The sequence below is a fragment of the Mustela lutreola genome, chromosome 3 (genome assembly GCF_030435805.1).
Source record: "Mustela lutreola isolate mMusLut2 chromosome 3, mMusLut2.pri, whole genome shotgun sequence".
Lineage (NCBI taxonomy): Eukaryota > Metazoa > Chordata > Mammalia > Carnivora > Mustelidae > Mustela > Mustela lutreola.
The window spans coordinates 106,031,295-106,053,574 of record NC_081292.1 but is presented as its reverse complement, the minus strand read 5'-3'; the positions used below and the strand labels follow the sequence as shown (position 1 = coordinate 106,053,574).

General features: G+C 42.7%; 1 protein-coding gene across 5 annotated transcripts in view; it reads right to left on the bottom strand.

Moving 5' to 3' along the window:
- The window catches only part of CLASP1 (cytoplasmic linker associated protein 1), a 271,575-nt gene that overhangs the window by 227,859 nt on the left and 21,436 nt on the right, over positions 1-22,280 (bottom strand). For all 5 annotated transcript variants that reach the window (XM_059166603.1, XM_059166604.1, XM_059166606.1 and 2 more), the window contains exon 2: positions 7,329-7,808. In XM_059166603.1, coding sequence (XP_059022586.1) covers positions 7,329-7,523 — 195 coding nt within the window. In that variant the 5' untranslated portion in view covers positions 7,524-7,808. The remainder of the gene's footprint in view (positions 1-7,328; positions 7,809-22,280) is intronic.

Sequence of the window (22,280 nt, the reverse complement as noted above, 5' to 3'; positions counted from 1 at the left end):
AAGCAGACTCCCCATTGAGTATGGAATCCGATGCGGGACTTGATTCCAGTATCCTGAGATCATGACCTGAGCCAAAATCAAGAGTCAGATGCTTAACTGCACCACCCAGGAGCCCCAGAATTTTCTTATAATAACTTCTCCTGTGGTGTTTTTGCTCTTGCTTAGTACCACTAACTATAGCTTTTCAACTTAAAACAGAGACATCTATCTTTTTAAAATACACCTACCCAAAGAGGATTAAAAGTATACTTATATTGTTAAGCACTGAATAATACATGGAACTGCTGAACCACTACACTGCACACCTGAAACTAATGTAACACGTTAACTACATGAGAATTAAAATAAAATAAAAATAATAAAGAATGAATGGATGGATGGATGATTGCCAGAAGCATGGTGCAGTGCAGGGATGGACAAAATGGGTGAGGAGGAGTGGGAGGTACAGGCTTCTAGTTATGGAAAGAAGAAATCACTGGCATAAAAGGCATTTGTGGGGAATACAGTCTATGATTCTGTAATACTGTTGCATGGGGACAGATGTTAGCTACACTTGTGGGGAGCATAGCATAATGTATAAACAAGTTAAATCACCACTGTTGTGCACCTGAAATGAATGTAGCATTATGTGCCACCTACAGTCAAAAAACCTTTTTAAAATAAATAAATGTTTCATAAAATGTAAATGCTGCAATCATTCAATCAACCAATAAAATACACCCAGAGAAGTGCGGCTCTTGCATCCACTGGACAACACTGCAGGAAAAAAAATCTGGGAAAAATGAACAACCTCTGAAAGGGGGCGAGGCTTGATGGCAATACCTAGCAGACTGCCAGAAAAAGAAACAGAAGTCACTTCATCTGAATCCAATAATCTTTTCTGGCTCTCCTCTCAAGGACACAGAGGAGGAATAAAAACCTCAATGAAAGCCAAGGTTGTGGAGATAGAGGCCAGGGGAATGAGAGCAACCTCCCTTATCAGTCACACCTTCCCTCCCGCCCATAAAGGGCACCTGATGCAGGGCAGACGTAAACACTGTGTTCTGTAAAGAGGCTTAAGGAAAGACTAAATCTTCTACGGTCTACAAGAAGTGGCACTGCCCAGAGAGGGAGAAACAAGAAAGGAAGTCAGGCTTCTCAGAACCTTTATGAACTCATTCCTTTTGATTCTTCACGGCCCTATGTAATTCTAACCTCTCCAACTCAGCTCTCTAACAAACCCTAACATTTTTTTCTTCTCCACAATACAACCTTTATAGACACTCCTATGATGCAGTCTAACGGTTAATGATATCCTATCCTGCACTGCGCACTATCCCATCATTTGCCTTACCTGCCCTCCCCCACCCCCATCCCATTAGACCATTAGGGCAGAGACAAAGGAAGCCCCAGGTTAACAGAGAACCTACAAATTTCAAACACAAAGCAGCATGGCATGGGCCTTGAGACAAGCGTGGACCGGGATGATGTACACAAGTGCCAGATTTAGACAGAGCGAGACTGCCTGGGTACTCATGGTCGCGGTCAGGGCGGGGGCCAGGCCCGATGGTCCTCACTGGATGCCCAGCCCCCAGTGCGGTATCTGGCACATCATAAGTGCTTAATTAACTTCCACTGTTTCATAAACACCTGGGATCAAGTCCAGAAAACCTTAGTTCCTAGCTCTGTCACCTTGAACAAGTTACTTGACTTACTTGAGCATCAGTCTCCTCATCTGTAGAATGAAAGAATGCTACCTACCCCCTACGGTAATTAGACAGTAAAAATGAACTCATATTAGCACAATTTCTGGTACATAGTAAATGTCCCAAAACCATGGGTTATCAGTATTATTTTATCATATTAAATACAGGTCCACAATCACTTATCCAAAACTCTGGCAGCCAGATGTGTTCTGGAATACAAAATTTTTCAGGTTTTACAAAAAGTCAAGTAGTGCGCAGTTACATGCATAGGATAGGAAACATGGAGAGACTAGAACCTACAGACAGAGGGGAGTGGAGAACATATACGTATTGAACAAAATCTGGCGCGGCAACCTACAATCAAACATGAATACTTTTGCAGTGAAACATGCCCTGAGCAGATAAGACTGCAAGCAGTTTCATGTCAGCTCACTGTGGGTCAAACAACAAATGAAAAACACGAGGTTTGGGGGCTTCAGGGATTTTGGAACTGAGGAGAAAAGATTCTGGGACTATATTCGCAAAAAACACCTGGTCCACACAAAGCCCACTAAATGTGCAGGTGCCCGTACCATGAGGGTTTTGGGGCTGGATGGCACTGCGCCGCCTGCTGAACAGAAGGGATCATTCACTGGGAAAGCTGCACAGCATCAGTGTCCCTCAACTCCCTCCAGCTGTGGGAGTCCAGGCAGCCTCTCTGGGTCAGACCATTCTTCTTTCATCCCTTCTCATCTACCATCTTTCATCCCTATCTCATCTAGAAAGAGAAGAGGGGAACACAACAGTGGTTGGAAGTCTATACAAAAATCTACTCCACCATCTTTCTTATTGTTCAAGTATTAATAAAGGAAGAGGGGGCGCCTGGGTGGCTCAGTCAGTGGAGCCACCCAGGTCATGATCCCAAGGCCCCATATCAGGCTCTCTGCTCAATGGGAGCCTTCTCCTCCCTCTCCCTGCTGCTCCCCCTGGTTGTATTCTCTCTCTGTCAAATAAGGAAAGAAGGAAGGAAGGAAAGGAAGGAGGGAAGAAAAGAATTTGCACATAGTAGGTCCTCAATGTTCCTGTTTGGGGGCTGGAAAACTACAGTCCATGAGCCAAGCTGGTCTTCCATGTGTCTATAAATTAAGCTATTTTGGAACACAGTCTTACCCATTCATTCGTGTGTTCCTTGTGGCTGCTTTTGCACGAGAATGGCCCAAATTAGTTAAATACTTGGAAGAAATCCATATGGCCCACCGAACCTTAAATATTTACTACATAGCCTTTAAGAAAGTTTGCAGACTCTGTTCTGTTCTCATAATTCTGGATGATCTCACTTACCTCATGTATAAAATCAGGGTAGCACCACCTACCCTGCAGGGGCGTTGTAAAAATTAAATGAGGTTCCCAAATACAAGGTAACTAAGCAATAAAGGGTCGCTGTTAAACTACAATTAACGCCAAATACAAACCTGTTTACCAAGTTAAGAAATAATCAAATGTAAAACGATTCAAGCTCCAGGACACTATTTTTTTAAATAAAGCATTGCGGTGACATTCTCTGTTAAGGAATAACAATATCCAAGTACTACTGTTTTAAAAGCCTAAAATTGTTTCCCTTTTCTTCTTTAGTCCTCAATTTTTAAAAATAATCAAGAAGCCAAGCTGCAAAGTTTTAATATGAAATGAATCCTTTCAACCCATAATGTTACATATTACATGTCAGAGAAAACCTAAAATGTACATCAGGCTCTAATGAGAAATCTTGATCTTTGACTAAAAAAGGTGGGTGTGGCTAAAAGCTAAGTTTCCAGATTTTGGTAAAGCTACCAGGACTACTTGCCCAATAGTCTAAGCTCCTGAGTTCACTCATAGAACCAATATTCGCTGAGCCCCTTCTATATTCAGGCTCCAGGCTCCAGGTGTGCAGAGGGTTTGGTGTCCCCATACCAAGAGAGCTTATAAAGAAAGAGGGTGCTCATGGCGCACCTGGGTGGCTCAGTTTTTAAGTGTCTGCCTTCAGCTCTGGTCATGATCCCAGGATCCGGGGATTGAGCCCTGCAGTGGTCTTCCTGCTCAGCGGGGAGCCTGCTTCTCCCCTTCCCACTCCTCCTGCTTGCTGTGTTCCCTCTCTTGTGTCTCTGTCAAATAAACAAATAATATTTAAAAAAAAAAAAAAAAAAAAGAACAAAGAAAAGGAGGGAGGAAGGAAGGAGGTGCTCAGAACAGGGTCCCTCAGAACAGGGTCCCGACCATAAAGCCATCAGTGTGAAGCTGTATAAGATACTAGAGCCCAGCAGCTCCCAAGAGATTATTCGGTCAAACACTGGCACTGCACAGACAGGTAAAGCAACTTGTCCGTGATCACCTCCAATTCGGTAACATACAGCATCTTCCTGACTTCTCCTTCACACCAGGCTATCTTCCTTAGAAATTACTTCATGAAGGGTCAAGTCTAATCTTTCACACTTTGTGATGCTGAAAACGCTATTCTGAAAGACACCACCCCATCTTCAAACCTTGGATTCCTCCAGGAAAGTGTTCTCATGTTCTTCTGCCCTCCCACTGAATTTTGCAAGTCTCTGCTACTGCTCCCACCGTTCTATACTGTAAGCCTTGGCTTGCTGATTCGTATTCTCCCTCCCTGCTCACCCAGTCCAGGGAAAGGGACTTCCAGTCCCCTTGAAGACAGGAACCAGTCTTGATTATGACAACCTCAGTGCTTGTTATAGGGCAGGCCTGGGACAACTTGATACATTGTCTCATTTATTTGTTGTTGTTGTTGTTTAGAAAAGCACTTTTATTGATATTTAATATAAATTTAATTAATTAACATATAGTGTGTTACTGGTTTCAGAGGTAGAGGTCAGTGATTCCTCAATCTTGAATAACACTCAGTGCTCCATCACGTGCATTCCATAACGTCCATCACCCACTTACCCATCCCCCACCACCTCCCCTCCAACAAGCCTCTGTTTGTTTCCTATGATTAAAAGTCTCTTATGGCTTGTTTCCCTCTCTGATTTTTGTCTTATTTTTCTCTCTCTTCCCCTATGCTCCTCTGTTTTGTTTCTTAAATTCCACATATGAGTGAAATCATATGACAACTGTCTTTCTCTGATGACTTATTTCACTTAATAACACCCTCTAGTTCCATCCATGTCATTGCAAATGGCAAGACTTCAATTTCTTTTTTTTTTTTTTCAGATTTTCTTTATTATTTGACAGAGATCACAAGTAGGCAGATAGGCAGGCAGAGAGAGAGGGGAGGAAGCAGGCTCTCCACTGAACACAGAGCCCAACACAGAGCTCAATCCCAGGACCCTGGAATCATGACCTGAGCCGAAGGCAGATGCCTTAACCTACACTGAGCCATCCAGGTGCCCCCAAGATTTCAATTTCTGATGGCTGAGTAGTATTCCACTGTGTGTGTGTGTGTGTGTGTATCCATCTTCTTTCTCCGTTCATGTGTCGACGGACAGCAGGGCTCTTTCCATAGTTTAGCTATTGTGGACATTGCTGCTATAAACATTGGGGTGTAGGTGCTCCTTCAGGTGACATTTGTATTTTGGGGTGAATATCTAGTAGCGCAATTGCTGGGTCATAGGGTAGCTCTATTTTCAACTTCTTGAGGAACCTCCATGCTGTGTTCCAGAGTGGCTGCACCAGCTTGCAATCCTACCAGCATACAATGTCTCACTTAGTGCTGGTAACAACTCAGTTATCCCAACACTGTACAAAAGGGAACCAAACCCCAAAGCCAAAGCCGGGAAAAGTTAAGAGAGCTCGCACGGTATAACAGACTCTCTGGGTTTTCTATTTAACATCCCTATTACCTCAGTCCCATTCCGAACTTCCTCCTTCAACCCATAATATATAAAGCTTGAGTTCTATGTATGAACAAAGGTCCACTATTGCTCAGAGATCTGATGCTGTCCATTATAGTCAGAGCAGAGCTCTTTCTTTCATTATCTGCCCTTATTGGACCGGACGCTTAGAGAGTGCTTATTCCCTCATGAAACCAGTATTTGTTGAGCAGGAGTCTGACAGTATTCAAATACCATCCCCTCCTTCACATGGCCATATGCTTCACTCAAAGGAGACTGGACTCTTCTTGAGATCAGGAGGTCAAGCATGATGGTGGAAAACAATTAGGGATACCCATCCATTTTCCAATGATGCTGGGATGGGCAGGCAAAGCCATTCTGGCCAATCTGATGTAAAAGGTTCTGCTAGGGAGCTTCTGGGAAAGGCTTCCCTCCAAGTAAAAGACGAAAGCAGACACTCTTCTTCTCTGGACATTGCCTTAGCTACCGCAGACTTCTTGAACTCTTAAAGAAAATTACTCAATTTCCTGGTAGCAGTTTGAAGCCAATGAGTGAGCCTTCAGTTACTCTCAGCCAAAAGCATAGCAATGTGCACACGGAGTGGTGGAACTGGGAACCCAACCCAGACAAGGTGATTTTATAGCCCTCGACAACGGCCCTCCACCACCCTCCCCTGTTTGTAACACTCCTATCACCCAGCACAAAGGCCGGCCAAGCACATAAGCAGCACTTGCCACCTGCAGCTAAATGAATAAATAGATGAATGATAGAGAAATTAAACTCCGCTTTCAAAGACAGGATAAATTTTATATGTAATTGTAAGTAAAATATCAGGGTCCCAGGTAATACCCTTAATGAGTATGAAGCCTGCTGACTCTTAAATGAGAGCAAGGTTTATAATGCATTTGGAAAACAAGAGTCCACACTAGAGCAAACAAAGAAATCCTGTTTAAGCACCAGTTTCCAAATCCAAACCAACCTCAGAAAACTGAGTCAATGAAAAAGCACAAGAGATTCGGTTTCCTGTAAGCCCCTTTCCCAATCCCAATGTTTACAGCACCTATTAGAAGTCATGCCAACACCCTACTGTTCTATCTCAATCTTAACCCAAAGGGGCCACCTCTTGGCAAACTAAGAAAGGGGAGGGGAGGTAGAGAGAATGACACCTCTGCAGCACAAGTCCAGTCCAGTTTTTAGTCACAAAAGCTCAATCCTTGAATGGTAAAATGGTCAATCGTGACAACTCATTTGGGTCTTGGGACCCCGCCTGCATCCCCTACCCACCAAAGGCACCCACCCACTTCGATCTTTAGAACCAGAAGGATATCCTCCAGGCCATTACATACAAGTCACAGAAGAGCCCTCGGCAACCCATACTATTTCTGGCCAGGTACCTAGGCCGACTTCAAAACAGATCTGAAGGTAAAATGCGCCACACACTACCGCCAATTCCATCCCCAACAGGTAATCAGTGAAGATGTTTGCTACTTATGAAGCGCCACTCACCAACATCTCATGACCCTTTCAATGTAAGATAGAACATTCACTTCAACTTCAGGGCTGCAAATGGTTGTAAACTTCCCAACATAAAAGCCTCTCTTTATGTGTTCACTTGACCTTCTTTCAAAGTGCGAAAGCATAAGGATTCTTTGATCTCCAACAAGAATTAAAGAAGACCCTACTTGCTCCAGAATGAAACATCCAAAAGCCACAGCCTAAGTGTCTTACTGGAAGCCACCTACTAATGGCTTCCAAAGGAGTCTTCTTCCAAGGACCAGTTCTGACCCGCCAAGGCAGCCCAGCCACCTACATGAGTACCTTCTGAAGCACAGCTTACCTTGTAATTGCTAGAGTTCACCCAAGAGGTAGCAAGCCCATCCACAAGTTTATCTAACATGGTCTGGTCATGTTCAAGGTCAGCAGACTTCTGTTTGTCTGAGAAATAGTCTATAAGTTCTTGGCCAACCTGTAGTCGTTTCCCCACATCCTTCTGCAACACCTGTGCCAGGCAGGACTCCATGCGAGGCTCCATGGTGGAATGCAAATCCAGACCCAGCAGAAGCTAGAGGGCAGTCAGGGTGACACCCTCCCAGGAAATATACCCGGGAGGTTGCCTCTTTGTTCGATGAAAGTTACTAAGAGTCTGTGTTTCAAAGATGCAATCCGGGGAATGGCAACAATGCACCATGTGTGTCTGAAGAGCAGCTGGTAGGATATTAAAAGTCCAATTTAAATAACTAGTAGGAGATAAAGGAGTGAGTGGCCGAGTGAGGTTCTGCTATTGGGTCTGAAATTCTTCATAATTCAGCAGTCCATTCTGAAAAGGGAAAGAGAATGACAAATCAGCACAGAGAACAAAACATCCAAATGTTATGAAACATTAAATCAAAGACAAAGCAATTCACGCTGCAGAATCATTTATAATCACAAGTGGAGTGAGAAGCATGAATGCTTGGCAACCATACCAGAATAACATAATTATTATTTTTACCAGGAGGAACATGGAAGCCCAAAGCAAAGAGCCAATGAGCTACACAGTTGGTAGGTTGATGTTTTTCACAACTTTCCAGCTTGTAAATGAGCCAGTCAGGAAAGCAATCTTCTGCTTCAGCTAGCATATTTATTTGTCACTTAAATTTTGCTTCCCACCAAAAACCTAACACCCTCTGCGTGTGAATCACTGGAGGTACTGTCGCTTATTGCCATACTCAGAGTTTTCTTAAAAAAAAAAAAAAAGCGCTGAAAATGGGGCAGGCTCCATAGAAACACCACTGACCGAAGTGGCCGGGCTGATAACATGAACCAGAGACAGCACGTCCATCAGGCTTCTTCAGGAGCTTGACACCAGAGTGAACAGTCGTCCCTGCCACCGCCTTCTCCCTCCAACAAAGAAAAGGGAGCGATGGGAGGGAGAAATGGGAACAGGCCCACACGCTGATCACTTATGGACAGTATTCTCAGCTGACAACAGCACCATTTGGACCTGGTGGTCTGTTATACAGAAAATCGGGAGATCTCAAAATCATGTTACAGGAAAGTTGTACCAAACTGTTTTCATTAGATAAACTCGGGAAGATGAACACTTAATCTGTGGCTGCTGGAGGAACCGTACACATCCATTTCTTACTTCAATTTCTTGTCTTGACTCTTTTCATTCTAACCAAAGATGACTCACAAAAAACCTGTCTTCAAGACGCAGCACCTCCCTGCCTCTGTACTAAATGGAACCGCTCCTCACAGCAACAGTCAATCCCCTCCTCTCGGGGTCTCAGCAGGTAACTATGAACTTATCCATCAAGTAAAATCACAAGTCCATGCAGAAGAATTCCTCCTCTTGCTAACATCCCCTTATCCATCCCTACTCTCAGGATGAAGAGCACAGTGCACTTTCTGAGTTCCAAAAGCACAGACTTCTGACACCAATCGGAATCATTTAAGTCGAGTCATTCAATGAGGAAGACCCTCCTTTAACGCCCCTGACACACGATTACCCATCTTCTACTTGCAGGGGCTGGGGGCAGGACAGCATTCGAGAAAACTCACTGTCTCACATGGCAGAAGAGTGCTTTCCAGTCACTTCCTACTGTGGAACTGGTCTCTTCTTCATAAGAAGGTTCTTCAAATACATAAAAGCAGCTATTATCCTTCATTCCAATTTTTAGTCTGAACAAAATATCCCCAGTTCATTAATCAGCTCCTACGTTAGCCTAATGAAGGTATCAGTGATACAGGAAAACTGGAGAAACTAACAGAACCTTTTCTCTCTCGGCCCAATATTAACCCAAGAAGCAAATCAAAAAAGGGTGGGCTTGTGGTGGATTAAAAATGGCCACTAATTCTTTGTTTCTTTTTTCCCCCCACCAAGGTGGGAACTTAGTCCCCTCCACAGTGACCTGAGGTTAGCCCTGTGACCTGCTTTGGCCAGTAGCAAACCAGCTACTGCAAAAGGAAGCTGAGATGTGACAGGGAAGCACTGCAGCTTGCCCTCTTAGAATGCCGCCCTAGGCCTGCCATGCAGTGAGGAAGCTCCTGGAACCAGAGAGGCCGTGTGAAAGAGAACCAACACGCCCCAACCAGCAGCCAGAAGCACTGCAGGACTTGGGAGTGCGTCCATCGGGTACCACTTAGCTCTTTCATTCTGCAGCTACGCAAATAAGTCTAAGGAAACAAGCAAAAAAAAAACTACCCAGATGAAACACAGAACTATGAGAGAGAATATTTCATTGTTGTTTTAAGCCACTAAACTTGTGGTGGTTTGTTATACACCGACAGATAACAGATATACTCCGCCTTCCCCTAAACATCTATCTTTCATTCTCAGTGAAAAGACTCTCCTATCCTTTACTCCTCCAGGGTCCTAAAATCAACAGATGTTAACCAATAATGAGGAGAACCACATGGTTTTTAAGCACCTACTTGAGGTGTCAAGTTCCATGCTAGATCATTTATATCCATTATCTTTAATTCTCCAACCAAGTGTGTAAAGTAGGTACTGAAATCCCATTTTACGGAAAAAGAAACTGAGGTAATTTTCCAAGACCACACAGCCAATTAAGTTTCCTTTCCCACCTTCAAACCCTTATCATTGTAAGTCTGGCCTACTTCTCCTCTCACTCAGGGAAGGGAGGTCAGACTTCATGCTCAGGTAGGAAGCAACAAGCAAGAGAACAAACTCTCCATTGCTAGGAGAGGAATGATCCCATTCATTCCAATCTCCGCTGTAATTTTAAAAATATGTATTATATAAAAAGCTCCCCTTCAATAAGAATTGTCCATGATTTCTAACAAATAAAAGTATATGCTTCTTGAAGGTTACTATGCAATGAAGGCTTAACACGACAAATTCCTATATACAAACCCACAGAATGAAAGATATCAGAAGCCCCTAGGCATTAAGCAGACTGGGTTCTCTCTTTTCTCCTTAAATTAAAAAAAAAAAAAGTGACTGATAATCCTCTCTTATATTTATTTTTACTAAACTGGATTTGGGGGGAACTTTTTCCTGTGCTCTTGAACATTTTCTCCATTTCTACTTCCAAAGGCATTCCGGGAGTATCAATCACGTGGGTCCCAACTCACAAGGTACAAAAGTACAAAAATCTCCCTCCCACTCCTGCCCTCTAGCTGCCCAGTTTCTCTGCCTAAAAGCAAGTAATGTCCCTAGTTTCTGGTGTATCCTTTCAGAGATATTTTTAGCGATCCAAGTAAATAAATAAGTGTCCTTTTCCCTGTACCTCCCAGGAATTTTCTAAATCAACAAAAATATAAGCAAAACTTCATATAGCAACAGAATTATAAAAACATTATATTAAAAAAAATAATATTTTAAAAATGCAGAAAACGGAATATAAACAAACAGGAGGAGGAGGTAAAAAATCTCTTGCTTCCACCCACGTCCTGTCCAGGCTCTCTTCCAGGGAGAGCGCAACAAGGAAACAGGTCTAAAGTGAACCTAGAACCCAAGGTCCCAGATGTTACCTGTGGCTGGGCCAAATAAAAAGCAGGTCTGTTATGTGTAAGGCATTACTGGAAGGCACTGAGATACAAGAGTAAACAGGACTCAGCCCTTGCCCAGAGAGAGCTTAAGAAACAAGCAAAGCACCTCTTTACATTAGTTCTGAAATCACCATTCAGGAGAGGAACATCATATAGGTGATTACCTGACAGTAGTACTAACATTAGAGAGTACTCAGGGAGCACCTGGGTGGCTCAGAAGGTTCAGCAACTGACTCTCGATTTCGGCTCAGGTCATGATCTCAGGGTGCCGAGACCAAGCCCCATGTCAGGATCCACGCTCAGCGGGGACTCAGGCTTGGGATTCTCTCTCTCCCTGTCCCTCTGAGCCTCCCCTGCCCTCCCTCTCTAAAGAAAAAAAATAAGAAATTGCTCAGAATGTTGGACTGCGTAAATCGTGGGGATAAAAGCTACAGCACAGGGAATAACAGCAACAGCACTGTATGTAGCGACGGAATGACTCAAAATGTAACACTATTTCCAAGTTTTTTTAAAAAGTTCTACTTGTACACATTTTCCAAAATAAATGTAAAAGTGATATAAAAGGAAAGGCAGGTACCTTAGAATAGCCAAGTACCTTTCCTCTTCTTATCAGGCTAAGTGTTCTCCTTCAGCAAGACCTCACCATAAAAGCCATGGAGCCCACTAGATGTTATTGTATCAGACCCTGGAAAAGGGATACATTCCAGGTATTTCTGAAAAAAATGCCCCAACTCCTCTAGAACTCCTCCCCACCTGCAAAGGGCCTTTCTATTCCCCAACATCACCACCGTTGTTTGCCCCCAGTAGGGTAGTTAGGGTCCAAGGCCCCCAACCTTTTCCTGCCACATCATCTTGGTCTATACCTATGGAGAAAAAACAATAAGAGGTCAAGACAATGGTCCTAGAGTCATTCTCCTTTACAGTACCCAGGAAAATAGAAATTAACAGAGCAACATTTACCAGAACAATAGCCCAGCTCCTGCTAGGGACCAACAGGAAGAAGTTAAAAAATACCAGCTTCAACAAGAATGAAGAAACACACAATTAGAGAGCCTGAGGTAATCAAAAGAACAACACAGTTAAGAATTCCAGCCTCCAGTCTTGCCTCTGCCACTTCCTGAGTGGCACTGGGGAGAATACTGGCTATACATTCATTAAATAAGATGACGAATGGAAAGGGTTTGCACAGGACATTTTTAAAAATTAGCTTCTGGGGCACCTGGGTGGCTCAGTCGGTTAAGCATCTACCTTTGGCTCAGGTCATGATCCCGGGGTCCCAGAACAGAGCACCACCTCTGGCTCCCTGCTCAGTGGGGAGCCTGTTTCTCCCTCTCCCTCTGGCCTTCCCCCCAGTCACCCTCCACCTCTACTCATGCTCTCTCTCAAATAACTATATAAAATCTTAAAAGAAAAATTAGCTCCTATCTCTATCCCCTTAATTGCCATAATTACTGTGCGGTACTTAAGTACCCAACTATAGAGGCATATTAACAACGGAGGACGGAGGGAGGGTGGGGTTAACAATGGAGGATGGGGGGAGGGCGGGAGAGAACAGAACCAACTATAAACTCTGCTTGGTAGACTTCTCAGTAAGAGAAGCTACAAGTAGAATCATTTTGACCTAGTAGTTCAAAACAAATTAATCTTTCTCATAAATCTGTGAGTTGGCTGGGCCCAGAGAGAAGGTTCCTCTACAAATCTCACCTGGGATCATTCATGCCACTGTTGTCATCTGCCGGCTTCACTTGGGCTCAAGAGAACACAGTGGCATCACTCCCATGTCTGACACACTGATGCCGGCTGCTGGCTGGACCTCTCGCCACAATGGGATCTCTGACCACTCAGTAGCCTAGCCTGCAGCTCACTGTACAGTGGTGACAGCACTCCATGGTAGCGAAGGGGCAAGGTGCCAGGCTGCTCAAGGCCTGGAATCCAGAACCTGCAAATCACTTCTGCTACATTCTGGGGTCAAAGCAAGTCACAAGGCCAGCCCAGATTAAGTGTGAAGAGATGGATTCTACCAATTAATAGGAGCTGCAGAACATTGTGGCCATGTGTTTCAATCTAACACATACACATCAATGGATATTTGCGAATACACGGATAAATAGCTGGGCTGAATACATCTGTATTCTGGTTACCCATTACCAGGCTAATCTCAATGACTTTTACGGACTCATCACATATCCCATCTCGCTACAGAAAATACAATAGACCTAATTATAATCTATGGCTTGACTTGAAAATGCTTCCAACTTACTTGGAGGCAACAAAATGCACAAAAAGCTTGTCCATGTAATAATTGACCACAAACACAGGTACGCATTAGATTTCACAGGTAGAATGCTGTACCCGCCAGTTAGGGGTATGTGTAAGTACTATGGCAATTCAGAGAAGGGATGGATCGAGAAGGCCTGGAATGACCGAGACAAAACTATGTATGCCCATCAGATAACAGGGGAAATGATCAAACTAAATGCGGGGAAAAAATGAGGGAGGAAGACACTTGCAAACCATTGAGGGAAGAAGCATGCTAAGGGGAGACCGTGCAATGACAGGTGAGCATCATTATTCCCTTTTCAAAGATAAAGAGATGAAACTCAGAGAGGCCCCAACCAACCAAAAACTGCCCAGAGTTTTAAAGTTAATAATGTCAGGCAGTAACTGAAAACCAGAGCTGTCTAGCCCTGTGGTTCATATTCTTAACACTATACTACAACACTCCACAACTCCAACACTGCCACATCGAAAACCCAAAGTACAGGCACTTAACAGTTGAAACACGAAAATGATAAAAAGCTATAGCGTGTGGGGCGTAAGAAGTAGAGGATTAGGAAACAAGAAACCAAATCACAAGTACCTAGGAAGATTAACCAAAATAATATTCCATATTATAATATCAAGAAGGACAACTTAAACTAGCAGCACAACAAAGTGAATAACCACATCAAAAATGTCCCTGGAAGGGACGCCTGGGTGGCTCAGTTGGTTGGACGGCTGCCTTCGGCTCGGGTCATGATCCCGGAGTTCCGGGATCGAGTCCCGCATCGGGCTCCCAGCTCCACGGGGAGTCTGCTTCTCCCTCTGACTTTCTCCTTGCTCATGCTCTCTCTCACTGTCTCTCAAATAAATAAATAAAATCTTTAAAAAAAAAAAAAAAAAAAAAAAAAAAAAAAATGTCCCTGGAAAATATGCAGAAAGTGGTCATAATAATTTTAAAGCCAACTCTGGAAGCCAGAAATTAGCAGAATTTATTCACATGAAGTCAAAAGCGTGTGTTTCTAACAATAAGGCAAACTCTTTTGCATTCTAATGATTCTATAATATGGTCTGAAATTTTACAAAGACACTCTGCCTTGCCCTGCCAGCAATAAATCTCCATTCTCACTCTACCTGTGCCTTCTGTTCTTGCCTTCTCTTCCCTTCTGAGCCCACCCACTTCTGAGCTCACGCATTCACTCAGTGAACATTTACGCTGGGCCGGTCACGTGAGCAGCGTGTACTGTGTTAATGACCAGAAATCACAGAATGTGAGGCTTGGTCCAGGCCCTCCAGGAGGAGCCCATTGCCCGGAAGAAGGAAGAGATAGAAATGCAAACAGCTGCAACAGTATTAGGAGGAGTCCTAAGCAGGATGTTTGTAGAAGGTGCTGCAGGTGGCACAGAAAGGAGAGAAAACGTTGCCCGAGGAAATCCACGTGGAAATCCCAGGGCTGGGGCAGGGCAGCTCACGCCGTGCAGACACAGCACTCACGCTCCCGGCCAGCCCCTGCTTTCATTTGTCAGCCTGCAGTCACTGGCCAGCTCCGGGTGGACTGGGGCTCCAGCCTCCCTGTCTCCCTCCTTCCCTGCCTCAGCATCCCTCAGTTTCCCGTCTTTTCAGCCACCTCAGACCTCTAACCTTCTGGGTGTCCGCTCTCAGGTATCAGCAACCCTTCCTCGTCTCTCAGCTCCCTGAAAGGTACTGCAATCCAGCTTCTCAACCACAACAGCCCATCCTTCCAGCTCATGCTCAAGCACGTGGTGCCAGGCTCCTCAAGTCCATAAAACACCTTCCCAATTTGACCTTCCTTTTATTCTGGACTCAATTCCACAGGGGTGTTAAGAGCTTGAAACTACCCTCAACTTTCTCTCCCGATGTGAGAGCTGCCGAGCAAGTCTGAACCTTGGAAGAACCTGACACACAATCAGGTAATCAGGTGCCTTCAGGTCCGGCCTGTCCATCATGCTGAAGGAACACATACGCTCATGTGTCCAACCGGTTTCATTTTACACTGAGAATCTCAAACTTCACAAAGTATCCCAAGCTAGCATCCCAACTCCTGTTCTCTAGTTAGCCCTGCCCTCCTCCTCAAAATGCCTTTCCCGTCTTCTCCCCAGGGGAGAAGTACTCTGCCTGCAGCCTGCACCCTTCTCCCCCCATCTCTCAGGACACCAGGTACACTGACGTACTTCCTGTTCGCCCCGCAGCCCCTCCGATTGGGCATCACTGGCCACTGCTCCCGGGGAGCTGCTCATCAGGATCACAGATGACTTCCATGCTGGCAAATCCAAGCAATACTTTGCTCTACTTGGCTAACTCCAAAATTCCGCAGCATTCTAAGGCTGGCCGTGCCATCCTTCTTGAAAAACTTCCCACTTTCATGAAAACAAATGATATGCCTTCCTGCAACTTTTCTGGCTGCACCTACTTGAGCATTTCTCTAACCATCTCTGCTCTGCTTTCAGAGTGGCTGAGGGGCCCAGACCAATGCCTCTCATCTTCTCATTTTGCTCACTCCAAAACACTCAGAATCCATTGCCAGGAAATTTACAAACTGCCTTTAAACTGATGACTTCCAAATTGTTACCTCTGGGGTATCTCTGAACTCATAGCCCCCACTGGCCTCACTCTTGCTCTTCTTTCAGCCTTAAACACTGTCCATGTGCCTACAGTAGCCTGGCTGTAGGCCTCAGGGCTTCAGCTTAAAGGTCACCTCCTCAACAAGTCCTTCAAAGACCACTCAAAGGAGGGCCCCATCACTGCACCCTATTCCATTCCTTTGAAACACTTACGACAAACATTCTATCACGTTTGTTTACATATTTGCTGTCTGTTTCCCTACAGGACTGTCAGTATTATGAAGATGGGGACCCTGTTTATTACATTCACCTAATGCCTATAACTATGCCCGTTATGCTCAAGCACTTGAGAAATATTTGTTAAAATAATGAAGTTTGAGCTGAAAATCAAAATCACTGCAATCATTAATTGAGGTCATTTTCTCCTTGGGGAGTAGGAGTAACTGGAGGGTAGGAAAAATGTTAAAAAACATTCCAGGTAAAAGGAATGTGCAAATAGATACAGACAAAGCACAAACAGAAGAGACTGTCAGAGGAAAACCAGCAATTTGGGAAGGCCAGAGCACTAGCTCCCAACCTGTAAACACTAACCCCACCTCTGAGATGAGAGCACATAGTTATTACAAGAATGTCTGAGCTTTTCTCCATATGCACACCAAACATTACCCATGAACTGAGTTGTCTTCATATCCACAATTTTTCAAACTCAGGTACAAGCAGTTATGAATTTTTAAAGGCAAAGGTAATACAAAAAGTAATTCTAAATTCTTTTAGTTTGATCATTTTTCTCAACTAATACGAGAAATTCCACTTCTGAAGAGCTCTGTGACACTGGACACTAAAAAGAGTTCAAAAGTCTCAAAAGTCTGGAAATAACCTAATTGGAGCACAAAGACTGGACACAGACAATGCCCAACAATCATTTTCTAGCCCCAAAGGCAGGAGGCCTTCATTCAGAAAGCTCTAAACAAATGAACAGCAGAATCAGGAGACTTGGGTGGGCAGGAAATTATTTTCCTGGGAAAGATCATTAAAATCTGGAATTATTCAAGTGATCACAAGACCATAAGATTCTGTGGGAGGGCAGAAAAAAATCAGAGTTAATCTCTCTATCTTAATCACTCACCCCAGTATGAATAATAATTAACTACAGTGAAGTTAGGACAAAAAAACAGCCATAATGTATAACACAAATGCCCAAAATGAAATAAGAGGGGAAGATTCACCATATTCCATTGCAAGGGCAGGCCATATGAATAGGAAAAAAAATCATTAACACTGCTTAATTTCTGGTAGTGGGTTATAGATTTTTCATTGCACTTTTCTGTGTTTTCTAAATATTTTCTAATGAATATATGCTCCCTTCATAATTACAAGTAGTAAAATACCATTCAAAAATTAGGGACTGCCGGGGCGCCTGGGTGGCTCAGTGGGTTAAGCCGCTGCCTTCGGCTCAGGTCATGATCTTAGGGTCCTGGGATCGAGTCCCGCATCGGGCTCTCTGCTCAGCAGGGAGCCTGCTTCCCTCTCTCTCTCTCTCTGCCTGCCTCTCCATCTACTTGTGATTTCTCTCTGTCAAATAAATAAATAAAATCTTAAAAAAAAAAAAAAAAAATTAGGGACTGCCATCTCATAATGAAGGAAAATCTCCCTTTCAGTATTATGGAATACAATGTACAACTGTCAATGAAGTGTAAAACAAGAAGAAAGTCTGAAATTCATAAGAAAATGAAAGTAGTGCTCCAAAAATTTCCACAAAATATGTGGTGGTGAAAAACAACATGCTGGTGAAGAAAAATAAATGCCGAAACAAAAACAACCACCCAGCAACTCCACCTCACTGTACATATACTATAAGAAAATAACAGAAGGTACTACCCCAGTGCCAGATAACTTCTTCAGTTACTACTTGCCTTCACCAGTATTTTAATGAAGTAATTTTTTAATCTTTCAGATTAAAATATTTGAGTATTAAAATATCAAAAATGGGGCACCTAGATGGCTCAGTGGGTTAAAGCCTCTGCCTTCGGCTCAGGTCATGATCTCAGAGTCCTGGGATCCAGTCCCGCATTGAGCTCTCTGCTCAGTGGGGAGCCTGCTTCCCCCTCTCTCTCTGCCTACTTGTGATCTCCCTCTGTCAAATAAATAAATTTTAAAATAATCAAAATAAAATAAAATATCAAAAATATTTAAAATAAAATACTGCTTTCTCTGTGAACGGTAAAAGCAGAAGATAACCTTAATTTTGTTTTTGCTTCTCCTGGGGCAGGTTTAAAATAATAAAAATTGCTTCCACTTTTATGCTGCTCCTCATGGAGTGCCTGGGTGGCTCAGTCGTTAAGCTTCTGCCTTCTGCTCAGGTTATGATCCTGGAGCTCTGGGATCAAGCCCCTCCACTGGGCTCCCTGCTCAGCAGGGGACCGGCTTCTCCCTCTCCCACTCCCCCTGCTTGTGTTTCCTCTATGTCAAATAAACAAAATCATGGGAAAAAAAAAAAAAAAAGACTTCCTCAAAGATGCAAGAAGATGGATATGCATCGAGAATTGCCAAAATGAGGTGATAAGTGCCTAGGAGTTGTTATACTCTTGTCTTTACTTCTGTATGTTTAAAATTGCCCATAATCTTTTTTAAGAGTTTATTTATTTATTTGAGAGAAAAACAGAACACAAGTAGGGAGAAGAACAGAGAAGAAAGGGCAAGCAAACTCCCCACTGAGCAGGGAGCCCAATTTGGGACTCGATCCCAGAACCCCAAGATCATGACCCTAGCCAAAGTCAGACATTTAAATGACTGAGCCACTCAGGTGCCCTGTCTGTATTTTTTTTTAAAGATTAATTTATTTACTTTAGAGAGACAGGGGGAGGTTGGGGGGGGGGGGCTGGCAGAGAAGGAGGAAGAGGGACAAGAGAAGCAGACTCTGTGCTGAGCCTGAAGTGGGCTTATGTCATGCCCCTGAGATCACCACCTGAGCCAAAACCAAGAGTCAGAGCCAGACACCCCTATCCATAATTTTTCTTTTAAGTATTATAAAGCTTAAATCCACATGGTAGAAAAAAAAAACACAAAATGCTTGTAGTAAAACTGTTCATTAACTAAACAAATGAGGATGTGAAATGATATTAAATTATACATATGTATAGTATAATACAGCCTACATGTGGAAAGAATCATAGAAAAAAAATAGAGTATGTAAAGTATTAAATTGTGGCCTCTGGGGGTGCCTGGGTGGCTCAGTCAGTTGAGCCACTGCCTTTGGTTTGAGTCATGATCCCAGGGTCCTGGGATCAAGCTCCAGAGCGGGCTCCTTGCTCACTGGGGAGGAGCCTGCTTCTCCCTCTGCCTGCTGCTCCTCCTGCTTGCTCTCTCTCAGTCTTCCTCTCTCTAATAAATAAAAACTTTAAAAATAAAAAATAAAAAAAGAGTAATAGGTTTATGAGGGTTTCTGTCCTACTTCTTTAAAATTTCTTCTACTTTCTGTATTCTTGAAAAGAGATAAAGCTTTTAAAAGTTTCAAAACAAAAGACCAGTTACCCCAAATTATCCAATTTTATTCATGCAAAGTCTATAAGACCAAAACTAACTGGAAATACCTCACTATTCACTGCGGACTCTTTTTCTCCCAATGCAAAATATTTAACATATACACAAGACTGCTGTCAGCATTCGCATACCAAAGTGTTACCTCATCAACACAGTTACCCCGGGGGAGGAAAGAATCATGATACAGATAAGCAGCTTCCCAAGGAAAGATCTTAAATGGAAATAAGAGACTGCAGTAGAGAACCCAGCTTACTGGGGAGAGGAGCCTCACTGGAGACCATATGTGGCTGAAAAATTGCCTCATCTAGAAAGAGGGGATGTAAGTTTCTACTCAATCTAGCAACACTTGACTTCTGTAGTATTTTTCAGAGCTTTCTTATCCTTTCATAGTCCTAGTCAAACAGTATCTTTTTTACTTGTTTACTATACTAATGAAAAACAGATCACTAAACCTAAACTCCTTACGTGATTTTTTCAGTAACAGCTTTACGGAGATATAATTCATATGCCATTAAGTTCACCCTCTTAAACTGACTGTAATTCAACAGTTTTTACTATATTCCCAAGATTGTGCAACCATCACCACTATTTAAGAACACTTTTATTATCTCAAAATAAAACCTCATATCCTTTAGCAGTCACTCCCCAGATTCCTCCCCTAAGCCCATGAAAACCAATAATCTACTTTCTGACCAAATGGATTTGCCTACACTGGACATTTCATTTAAGTGGAGTCATAAAATATGTGGCCTTTTGTGTCTGGTTTCTTTCACTCAGCATACTATTTTCAAGGCTTATCCATGTTATAGCATCTTTCAGTACTTCATTCCTTTTTATGGCTGAATAATACTCCATCGTACAGATGTACTATGTATTTGTTCATAAACTTACCTGTTGATGGATATTTGGATCGTTTCTACTTTCTGGCTATAATAAATAATGCTACTATGATCACTCCTGAACAAGTTTTATACGGACACAATTTTAATTTTATTCAATACAAAACAGGTGTTAACTAGAATATGGATACAGTAACTATGTTTAGCTCTTGGAAGAACTGCCAACCTATTTTCCAAAATGGCTATACCATTATACATTCCCACAAGGAATACATGAGGGTTCCAATTTCCCTACATCTTCAGCAAGACTTACTGTTTTATTACAGTCATTTTAGTGGGTGTGGAATGGCATCCGACTGTGGTTTTGATATGCATCTCCCTAATGACTAAGGATATTGAACTTCTCATCATGGGTGTGGCCATTTGAACATCTCCTTTGGAGAAATGTTTAATCAAATCCTTTGTTAATTTTTTAATTGGGTTATTTATCCTTTTACTGTTGACTATAAGACTTTTTATATGTTCTGGGTAAAAGTCCTTTATTAGATACATGATTTCCAGTATCTTCTCTCATTCTGTGGAGTGTGCTTTCATTTTCTTGATGGTGTCATTTGAAACATAAAGTTCTCAATTTTTATGACGTCCATTTTATGTTTTTCTCTTTTGTTTGTGTTTTAGATATCATACCAAAGAAATCACTGTTTATTTTACCTCGATGAAAAAGGAAGAAAATACTGTCTAATCCAAGGTCATAAAGATTTACACCTGTTTTCTACTAAGAGTTTTATCATTTCAGATCTTACATTTAGGTCTATAATTAATTCTGAATTCATTTGTATATACAAATGAGAAAAGGTTCTTTTCCATGTGGATATCCACCTGCCCCAGCACCATGTGTTGAAAGGACCATTCTTTCAGGGGTGCCTGGGTGGCTGAGTCAGTTGAGCAATGGACTCTTGGTTTCGGCTCAGGTTATGATCTCATGGGTGGTGAGACTTGAGTCCTGCGTGGGGCTCCACACTTAGCAGGGAATCTGCTTAAGGATTTTCCCTCTCTGCCATTCCACTGTGTGTGCACTAACTCATAAATAAATCTTTAAAAAAAGAAAGAAAGACCCTTCTTTCCCCCACTGAAAGACTGTTGTGATTACTACAGCATTATAGCAAGTTAGGAAAGTCCTCTACCCTTGTTCTTTTTCAAGATTGTCTTGGCTATTCTGGGTCCCTTGTATTTCCGTATGAATTTTAAGAGCAGCCTGTCAATTCCTACAAGACAGGCAGGTAGGATTATAACAGTGAGTATACCAAATCTGTAGATCAACTTTGGAAGTACTGCCATCTTTAACAATATTAGGTAATCGGATCTATGAATGGAGAATGTCTTTCCATTTACTTAGATCTTTAATTTCTTTCAATGATGTTTTACAGTTTTCAGAGTATAAAACATACTTTTTTAGTTAACTTTATCCTAAGTATTTTTATTCTTTTTATAGCTATTGTGAATGAGACTGTTTTCTTAGTTTAATTTTGGAACTATTCATTGCAAGTACCTAGGAATATAACAGATTTTTGTTTATTGATTTTACATCCTTCAAACCTGCTCAACTCCTTTATCAGTTCTAATAGGATATTCTGTATACAAGATCATGTCATCTGCAAATATGGTTGTACTTCTTTTCCAATCTGGACGCATTTTATTTCCTTTTCCTGTTCTGATAGAACCTCCAGTGCAATGCTGAATAGAAGGGGCATGAAAGGACATCCTTCTGTTGTTCCTGATCTTGGGGAGAATGCATTCAATCTTTTATCAATAACTATGATATCAGCTGTGGGTACTTGGCATTTTTCACGTTAAATTCCCCTGTATTTCTAGTTTGTTGAGAGTTTTTATCAAAAAGGTGTTGGGGGCACCTGGGTGGCTCAGCGGGTTAAGTCTCTGCCTTCGGCTCAGGTCATGATCTCAGAGTCCTGGGATCGAGCCCCGCATCGGGCTCTCTGCTCAGCGGGGAGCCTGCTTCCTCCTCTCTCTCTCTGCCTGCCTCTGCCTACGTGTGATCTCTCTCTGTCAAATAAA